General features: G+C 52.0%; 1 protein-coding gene across 4 annotated transcripts in view; it reads left to right on the top strand.

Moving 5' to 3' along the window:
• The window catches only part of SPTBN2 (spectrin beta, non-erythrocytic 2), a 36854-nt gene extending 30094 nt beyond the window's left edge, over positions 1-6760 (top strand). For 2 of the 4 annotated variants that reach the window (XM_033121729.1, XM_033121730.1), the window contains exons 25-36: positions 91-295; positions 1048-1422; positions 2050-2294; positions 2389-2527; positions 2799-2883; positions 3162-3358; positions 3672-3814; positions 3902-3977; positions 4311-4531; positions 4817-4990; positions 5538-5580; positions 5902-6135. In XM_033121729.1, coding sequence (XP_032977620.1) covers positions 91-295; positions 1048-1422; positions 2050-2294; positions 2389-2527; positions 2799-2883; positions 3162-3358; positions 3672-3814; positions 3902-3977; positions 4311-4531; positions 4817-4990; positions 5538-5580; positions 5902-6135 — 2137 coding nt within the window. Of the gene's footprint in view, positions 1-90; positions 296-1047; positions 1423-2049; positions 2295-2388; positions 2528-2798; positions 2884-3161; positions 3359-3671; positions 3815-3901; positions 3978-4310; positions 4532-4816; positions 4991-5537; positions 5581-5901 lie in introns of all 4 variants that reach the window. The other 2 variants (XM_033121732.1, XM_033121728.1) reach the window with 2 other exon arrangements.
• Positions 6761-9993: the final 3233 nt, after the last annotated feature.

The raw sequence follows: 9993 nt of genomic DNA on the forward strand, positions 1-9993 counted from the left end.
AGGGGGACAGGACTCTGCAGAAGAGGGTGGAGATCACAGCGATGGATGCTAAATCCTACGGTGGTTCCCCCGCCCTGCCCCGCCTCATAGCACGAGGATATCCATCCGCCAAGCCCAGGTGGACAAGCTGTACGCCAGCCTGAAGGAGCTGGCGGGGGAGCGGAGGGAGCGCCTGCAAGAGCACCTACGGCTGTGCCAGCTCCGCCGCGAGCTGGATGACCTGGAGCAGTGGATCCAGGAGCGCGAGGTGGTGGCAGCCTCCCACGAGCTGGGCCAGGACTACGAGCACGTGACGGTAAGTGCAGGGAGGACACCAGCCACAGGTCAGCTCCTGGGAGAGGAGTAGAGAACCCACTGGGAGATTAGGGCTCACCCGGGGCTGAGTACCAAGGGGATCGGGTGCAAGACCAAGCGGAGCATGTACGAGCATGCACTGTCCTCCCGGGTCTGGAGGTATTTAATTCGAAGAATCGTGCAGAAAGGGGGATGTGGGGCTGCACATAGACTTGGGCAAAAAGGAAATTCCCAATCAGTCTTTTCCAATACCGTGTTTCCCCAAAAATAAGACCTAGCTGGACCATCAGCTCTAATGCATCTTTTGGAGCAAAAATTAATATAAGACCCAGTATTATATTGTATAAGACCCTGTCTAATATTAAAATAAGACCCGGTCTTATATTAAAATAAGTCTTATGTTACATAAGACTGGGTCTTATATTAATTTTTGCTCCAAAAGAAACAGTAGAGCTGATGGTCCACCTAGGTCTTATTTTCGGGGAAACACAGTAGAACTCGACAGACAGTATAGGGTACCCCTGTGTGAAGGCTAAAAATCCCAAGTGCCCGCACGGCCTTTGCTGGAGGCCAGGGCGTCAGTCAAATCCAAGATCACTGTGAATCAGCTGCGTCTGCTCATGAACTCAGCTGAGCTGGAGAAAGGTATTTCAGGCCACGTAGCCCAGCGGGGAGAGAGGTAGGTCTCAGTTTGGGGTGAGCGGACTCTTCCCATTAGTGTCACAGTGTATGTGCCCCTGTTCCCTCCACCAGATGCTCCGGGACAAATTCCGAGAGTTCTCCCGGGACACAAGCACCATCGGTCAGGAGCGTGTGGATAGTGCCAACACATTGGCCAACGGGCTCATCACTGGGGGCCATGCCGCCCGGGCCACTGTGGCCGAGTGGAAGGACAGTCTCAACGAGGCCTGGGCCGACCTGCTCGAGCTGCTGGACACGCGGGGGCAGGTGCTGGCTGCCGCGCACGAGCTGCAGCGCTTCCTGCATGGGGCTCGTCAGGCCCTGGCACGGGTGCAGCACAAACAGCAACAGCTTCCAGACGGGACCGGCCGGGACCTCAATGCTGCCGAGGCCCTGCAGCGCCGCCATTGTGCCTTTGAGCATGACATCCAGGCCCTCAGCGCCCAGGTCTGACCTGAGCATGGGAGGAAGGGGGTGGCTTGGAGGAGACCTCGTGGGAAAGGTGTGGGGGTGTTCTCAGAAATGCTAAGGGGATGGCATCCCCGGGAAGGCCACTCAGGGATGAGGTAGAATTGCTCCAGGTAAACATCGCTGGCCAGCGGACATCTGGCCACTGTGTTCGTACCTTTAATGACAGGCCTTCTCGAGGGCCCATGACATTTTCACATGGCCCCAATGGCTAGAATATTCTTAATTTTGTATGAAAAATGCACCTGTTGATCTCACCTCTTGGTTAGAGCCGCCACCCAACTCCCTTTTTCAGGCTGAAAATCTCACTCGAGCAATCTTTGAGGTCCCTCACATCGTGGACAGGCCTCTGACAGCCCAAGTGGCTAATGACCCTTTCAAGGGGTTGTTCCCCGCCCCTCCCCCAAGCTAAACCCGAGCCCCCAGATGAGACCCAATGAGTATGACGGCTTGCTCTGAGCACCAGCCATCACCTTTCCCAGCCCCCGACCCTCTGCTGCTCCTCCTGCTTCTCTGGCTGGTAGAACGGACAGAGGCCAGGACTGAGCGAGGCTGTAGCTCCCCAGAGTCGCCAGCTTTGCCTGACTGTGACTCGGGGCCCTGCAGGTCCAGCAGGTACAGGACGATGGCCGCCGGCTCCAGAAGGCCTACGCCGGAGACAAGGCCGAGGAGATTGGCCGCCACATGCAGGCTGTGGCCGAGGCCTGGGCACAGCTTCAGGGAAGCTCTGCCGCCCGCCGCCAGCTGCTGCTGGACACCACGGACAAGTTCCGCTTCTTCATGGCTGTCCGGGAGCTGATGCTGTGGATGGACGGGGTGAATGTGCAGATGGATGCCCAGGAGCGGCCCCGGTGAGGACCATGGTGCCCCTGACCTGCGGGGGTTGTGAACCAGCGTCTGGGATCGGGTTGTGGGCAGCGGGTGATACGGTCTCTGTACCACCAGGGATGTGTCCTCTGCAGACCTGGTCATCAAGAACCACCAGGGCATCAAGGCCGAGATAGAGGCCAGGGCGGACCGCTTCTCCTCTTGCATTGAGATGGGGCAGGGGCTGCTCGCCAGGAGCCACTACGCGGCTGAGGAGGTGGGCGAAGCCTGGGCACAGCCGGGTCACCTTCCCGGGGCAGGCCTTAATGCTGATTTCTCTGAGTCTTTCTGCTTCTTCTGGTTCTTTCTTTACAGAAACCTTTCACTCTCTCCCCACCTCAGTGCTGTTCAGGGATTTCCCCATTCCATCTCCCCCCGCCAGAGCTATCTGCCTCTTGAAATCAGAAATCACTAATTCCTCTGTGTGAGTTTCCCGGGGACCCTGAAAAGGCCCAGCTGGGTACTAACTCACATTCCGCACCCCCCAGATCTCAGAGAAGCTGTCTCAGCTGCAGGCACGGCGCCAGGAGACAGCTGACAAGTGGCAGGAGAGGATGGACTGGCTTCAGCTTGGTGAGCCACTCTGGGGACCAGGAAACTGGCTGAGGGCACCAGGCCCTGGGAGGAGGGACTGGGGGGTCTTACTCCCTGTAGTTCCCAGAATAAGTAAGATCAGGAATCCTGGGCATGGAATTCAGGGTGCCCACTCTTGGCACTGCCTGGCTCTGCCCTGTGCTCCTGCTGTGGGGCAGAAGCTTTCTGTGTCCCTGTCCTGGAAATGCTGTGATTACAGTGCCCTGCTGGTGCCCCCTCTGACCTGCCATCTCCTTGCAAACCCCCCACCCCTGCAGTTTTGGAGGTGCTCGTGTTTGGAAGAGACGCAGGTATGGCAGAGGCCTGGCTGTGCAGCCAAGAGCCACTGGTGCGAAGTGCTGAGCTGGGCTGCACAGTTGACGAGGTCGAGAGCCTCATCAAGCGGCACGAGGCCTTCCAGAAGTCGGCAGTGGCCTGGGAGGAGCGTTTCTGCGCGCTGGAGAAGCTCACTGCGGTGAGGGCCACAGGACCCCAGGAAGGACCCCAGGCCGCTGCCCCAGGCCTGTGCTCTCTCCTGTTGGAAGAAGACAGTTTTTCTCTTCCTATTGCACCAGCACGTGAGCCAAGTGCCATGTTGTCACCATAGCTTCAGGGGTCATCAGCTCCCTGAGTGACACTGAGACACCATCTCCCCCATTCCTTCTAATCCCTACCTTCTTTTAGAATTATAGACTCCATTCTGTTTCATCATACATTTCAGCTTTCCCCAACTCCCTGGTCCTCTTCAATGAGACCTTCCATGCTCTGACCTCAGAATTTTTTGACAGCTGGAGGAGCAGGAGAAGGAGCGGAAAAGAAAGAGGGAGGAGGAGGAACGGAGGAGACAGCCCCCTGCTCCAGAGCCCACAGCCACTCTGGCCGAAGGGGTCCTGGTGGACAGGCAGGCAGCTCCTGATGCTTCCTGGGATGGGTGAGAGCTGGGACACTTGGGGGAGGAGGATGAGGCTGAGCCTGAGCAACCTAAGGACTTGTTGTGTGTCACCTTCTGCCACTCCAGAACCCACCCCCGGCTACCAGCGTCCACACAGCCAGCCAGCATTAACGGAATCTGCACAGATGCAGAGTCCCCACAGGTGACCCCCGCTGCCCCGTGTGCCCCCATCCCAATGTTAGACCCCCTTGCACATCCTTCTACAGCTTCTTGTCCTTGTAGCCCCTGTTGGAACAACAGAGACTTGAGCAGGGCAGCTTCCCAGAAGGGCTTGTCAGTTCCTCCTGGAGATATGGGTGTCGATATCTGGAGGGACAGAGGGGTAGGGTGGTGGGGACATGGGGTACAGGAGAAGGCAGAGGCTCAAAGGAAACCTGGGGAGTGGAAGGACCAGCTCTTGAACTTCAAGCTTCATGACACCCAGGCTAGGTAATTACCACCTCATCCTTTGATGCAGACACCGTTTTCCCCACAGGAGTCTGGCGCAGGAGACGAGGCCAACGGGCCACAGGGAGAGAGGCATACCCAGCCACAGGGCTCGGCCCCTCCTGTCATGCCCCACAGCAGGTCATCCGAGTCAGCCCGGGTTGCCACCTTGCCCCCTCGAGGCCCAGAGCTCTCTGCCCAGGAACAGATGGAGGGGATGCTATGCCGCAAACAGGAGATGGAGGCCTTCGGCAAGAAGGCTGCCAACAGGTACGGGTCTGGCCACGCAGTGTCTGTGGCCTCTCCAGTCCCTGCCTTCTGAAGAGGCTTGCCTGGAACCTCTTCCTAGATAGAGGAGGGAGGGTACCCTGCAGGAGGGATGTCGTCTGGGAAAGGGGTAGGACCCAGGAGCAAAGTGGGGCCTCAGGAGGGCATAAAGACAACGGGCCTAACGGCAGGAGTGGCACTGGAAGTCCTAGAATACCCAAGCTCTTCCCAGGGTTACCAGCCTCCCAGAAGCTGGTCACCTCGTCACCTGCACTGTGTCCCTCCCAGGTCATGGCAGAATGTGTATTGTGTCCTGCGGCGTGGGAGCCTTGGCTTTTACAAGGATGCGAAGGCAGCCAGCACAGGAGTGCCATACCATGGAGAAGTGCCTGTCAGCCTGGCCAGGGCCCAGGGCAGCGTCGCCTCTGATTATCGAAAGCGCAAACATGTCTTCAAGCTGGGGTAGGAACGGAACCGTGCTCTCACGATGCAAGGGGAAGTCAGAGCAAGACAAGATGAAGGGTAGCCATGATCTTGGTTCGGAGGGGATTGAGTTACAGGGCCAGGCCTTTGGGGACAGAGATGTACAGGAGGGAGAGGGGGCAAGTCTGGTTGTGTCACACTGAGGGGAGTGGGAGCCTCAAGGCTCAGTCCTGACGGCGGATGACGTCAATGAAGTCAAGCTGACATTATCCTGGAGAAGCTATCTGCAGACAGGGTGCTGGCACGCCTCTGCCTCCAGGGACCTCCAAGGGCTTGCCCCTGCCTGCCTGCAAGCAGCCAGAGCAGGAGGCACGGCCTGGGATGGAAGTGAGCTCACCCTGGTCCTCCACAGCCAATCAGGAAGGATTTACACAGTCCTGGGAATCTGGAGAATGTGCAGGACTGTCTGATGGGCTCGAGGGCTCCGCTGGCGCGTTCTCCAGCCTGGTCTCTGGGTGGATCCCCAGCAGGGATCAGGCTGCTCCAGATTCTCAGCTCCGCCCTGAGGTTTCTTTTTCTCCCACAGCTTACAGGACGGAAAAGAATATTTATTCCAAGCCAAGGATGAGGTGAGCTGTCCCCTTCTCTCCCCATGTCCCTATCTCTGCGTGGCCACTCTAGAACCCTCCCGTTGCACATTTCCCTTTCTTCCCTCTCCTTTCTCTTTTCCTTAAGTGTCTCATTCTTTGTAATCAGACAACCCACAATGATGCTAACTAGGTATTGTGAGTGAAGGCCACACAAAAAGATGTTCCCTATCTTAAGAGGTCTTTTTGTCTCTAAGGAGATGAAATAGTCAGATCGTTTTTCTGCCTCCTCCTCTTCCTCTCCCCCGGCTGCCTCAGCAGCGTCCCTGACGCTGACCGGTTGTCTTTCCATGTTCCCTGTAGGCAGAGATGAGCTCGTGGCTGCGGGTGGTGAATGCAGCCATTGCCACTGCGTCCTCTGCGTCTGGAGAGCCTGAAGAGCCAGCAGTGCCCAGTGCCACCCGGGGCATGACCCGGGCCATGACCATGCCCCCAGTATCGCCGGTCGGGGCTGAGGGGCCTGTGGTACTTCGCAGCAAGGACGGCAGAGAACGAGAGCGAGAAAAACGCTTCAGCTTCTTCAAGAAGAGCAAGTAGTTGGGGGCAAGACTCCCAGGCCAGCTCCCTCCCTCTGTTCAGGAAACTGCCAGGGACTGTCAACAGGGACCACCCTCTTGTCAGACAACTGCCTGCTGCTAGGGTCTGTTGCCAAGGTCAGCCCATCACCAGGAACTGTCTCTGGGGACAAATCAGTGTTCCCAAGGGCAACTCTACTCTTCTCCTATTTAATTCCAGACTGGTGGTGGGACCCAGGCAACCCCCAATTCCACTCCCCCCAACTTGTTCCTTCTTCCCCCAGCCTTATGCCTCCGTCCCCACCACAGTGCGGACAGTGCCGCACCCTCAACGTAGGCCATGGGGGGAATGGCGGCCCCCGCCTCAGGGTCGTTCTCCCACCACAGCTAGGGCACGCCGTCTGGTTCCTTGCCCCTGGGGACCAGCCAGGAACCTCTCAGAGCTGAAGCAGGACCTGGGGGCAAGATTGTCAGATGATGGAGTCAGAGACGCCGAAGTTCCCCGTTCCCGTCCTTCCTCATCCTCTGACTCGAGTGGCCACTCCATCTCCAGCGAGTCTCAATGGCTTCCAGGTGTGAGTTGTTCAGGGGCAACCACAGCCTTGAGTCTGGCCAAGGAGGTGATTAAACAGCTCAGCTTCTCTTACTGCCTCTGGGTGTCTTTGCTTTCCTGACCACAAGCCTCTCGGTGCCCATGTTCTTCCCTCTGGCTCTGGTCTCCTGTGTGTCAGGTTTTCACTCGGCCCCCAGCCTCCAAGCCCTCAAAGAACCACATTATTCTGAGAGTCGCCCTACCTTGATCTCATTCCCCCATGATGATGACCTTCGGTTTGCTGGGTTGACGAATGTCAAGCCTCTTTTTAGACCAAAGGAGTTCATCATGGGTCAGGATGATGTTAACACGCAGTATTCACGTTAAAAAGCAGTGAACAACTACCTCCCTGGAGCACAACTTTCTCCACTCTCGATTCTTTCAACAGTTTCAAAAACCAAAGACGGAAGAGCATTGCCACAACCTCGTCTCAGCCCCACAGTGGAGAGTGGAGCAGATGGGAAGGGGGGTGATTACTGACCTCACCCCTGCCTCCTCCCCAGTGGAGGATAGAGGGAGTTAGGACAGGGATCAGCTAAGACAGCAGGTTCCCAGTCCACTGACCAATAGAATGACAGTACCCTGGGGAGCCACGAGATACATCCTAAGTGTGTGAATACACAAACACACAGGAGAAGATTCAAGAGCTAATGAAGTACAAAGAAAAGATTCTCCCTTATCTCTGGCTTTGGCAATTGGAGGTTTTGAGGCAATCGTCTTTGTCCTGGTGGCCTCCTACAGTAGAAAAGCTTTGTCCTTTCACTGTTCCCCGTACATACACAACCATTTCTTTTGGGGTCTCAGAGAATATCTTTCCAGGAAAGCAGCCCTGTGTTCAGCACACCCCCGACTATCATCAGCCATGACAAAGACAGGGTCAGGTGTGTACAGGCCCAGGACTAGCACAACACAGCCCCAGAATGGTCTCCAACCATGAGATCTGGTAGACCAGGTAGCCCACAGAATAATTATCCCTCTCTCTTAAGAAAGCACATTCAGAAATATTCACAGTAATCATGTAGATAAATGTAACCTATCTGTCACAGGACCCAATGGAGTAATACGTCAGCACTACAATTGTCTCTTTTTCAGGTACAACTAAATTTTCCACTGTGAAGGAAGAGAAAGTCATACATTTTGGAGTGTTCAGAGAATCTGGGTATTTACATTCCAAGATGGCAAGCCTGGAGATTGGGGGAAAGTAATATTTGGAAATTTTAGACGGAACCGTATATGGGTTGGGAAATTAATGGAGAAATTATCACGTTACCATGTAAAATGTACGTGTAAATAGGCCAGCCAAGTGAAGGTCCTGCAGAATGCAGTCAGTGGAGAAGGAATGAAAATGTGCTTTGAGCCTCATCTGCAGACACGTGGCAGCTGAATCTCCCTGGGTGCATGAATTCTTAGCATGAATCCTTAAGGACAGTACACAGAAGATGATGAGCATAATGTCAGAAAGTCTTGAGAGACACCTCCAGATATGAATAGAAGAAAAGTCCCAGGAAAGATGACAATGGAATGCAGAAGTGGGATATGTGACAGGTTAAAGCACAAAAGTACAATAAAGCAGGCACCATAAATCCATGGGGAAATATAGACAGATAAAAATGGATTCATTATTTAGAGAAAAATATGTTTTCATTCTCACCTAACACCACCTCTCAGGGTGAAACTACACGCTGCCCAATACGGTAGCCGCAAGCGACACGTGGCTGCTGAGCCCTTGAAATGTGGCTGGTCTACACTGAGATGTGTTGTAAGTGTAAAATGCTGAAGGATTTTGAAGACTGAAGAGGACAGGAATTTAAAATATCTCAAACATTTTTATATTGATTACATGTTGAAATGATATTTTAGTGATGCTGGGTTTCAAACGGATTAAAGTTCAACTGTTTCATTTTACTTTTTAAATGTGTTTACTAGAAAAAAATTTTTTAAGAATTTTTATAAGAGTTTATTTGAGCCAAAACTGATGACATATGCCAGGGAGCAAGATCTCAAATGCACCCTAGACATTTTTAAATTACATATGTGGCTAACCGATTTCTATCTGGATAGCACCGCTCTAAATGGACGGTGAATGTAAAAACATGAATGTGAAAGGTAAAAAGATTAATGTTAATAAAAGAAAATGTAGGAGAATATATGTGTGACTCGGGGAAAGGAAATCTTACGCAAAACTTCAAAAGCACAAACTTTAAAAATTGATTAATTCGATTACATTAAAAAAGTAAGGATTTCTGTTCAATGAAGGGTTCCAGGGACAAAGGTAATAATTTGGTGGAATGAGAGAAGATACTTGAAACCAATAAGAAATTAATATGTAGAATATATGAGAAAATCCTGTAAATTGACAACAAAAAGGAGACTGCAACCTAACAAGAAAAATGGGCAAAAGCTATGAATAGGAAATTCAGAGAAGAGTAAACCCAAAAAAATTAACAAGAAGAGATGCTTAAAATCATTAATAATCAGATAAAGTGCAAATTAAAGTAACAGTGATAACATCATTTTATATCAGATTGGCAAAAATTAGGAAACAGGATAATGTCAAACATTGGCATAGACATTGAGATAACAGGGTCCTTCACGAGCTGCAGGTGGGAGGGTAGCCTGGTACAATTTTTCCAAGTTAGTTCCATGTATGTACCCTATGATTCAATAATCTAGCAATTCCACCCCTGGGTTTATACCCTCCCAAAGTCTCACATGAATCCATTAGGGCACTAGTAATTAACATAGCGATGTTAACTGCAACCTTGTTTATCATGGTGGGGAGTTTAAGGCAACCTGATGTCTGACACCCAGAAAAGGACAGGTAAACTATGGTGGTTGCAAACTGGAGTATTACTCAGTGATTAGCTATCACATCGCACTTGGTGAAAAAAAGTCAGAAACAACAAGCTCTACAACACAATTTACATAAATTAATTTACTCAAGTGCACAATCGTTGGACCTTGTTTGGAGCCATATTAGAAGAAAACAACTATAAGAAGACATATGCAACAATCTAGGGAAAATTTGAACATAAATATTAGATAATATTAGCATAGCATAGAGCTGATGTTTTAGTTAGAGGCAGATAGTGAATTCCTTATAGGTGAAATGACATGTCTGGGATTTGCTTTTAAAAACACCAGCCCCCACCCCCAAAAAAGTGGAGGGGCTAGATGAAATAGCAAAACGTTGATAATTGTCAAAGCTGGGTAAAAGGTATATAGGAGTTCATCATATTCTCTCCACGTGTCTTTTTGAAAATTTCCAAAATAAAACTTTTTTTAGAA

Source organism: Rhinolophus ferrumequinum, chromosome 11 (genome assembly GCF_004115265.2).
Source record: "Rhinolophus ferrumequinum isolate MPI-CBG mRhiFer1 chromosome 11, mRhiFer1_v1.p, whole genome shotgun sequence".
In the NCBI taxonomy this organism is placed as follows: domain Eukaryota; kingdom Metazoa; phylum Chordata; class Mammalia; order Chiroptera; family Rhinolophidae; genus Rhinolophus; species Rhinolophus ferrumequinum.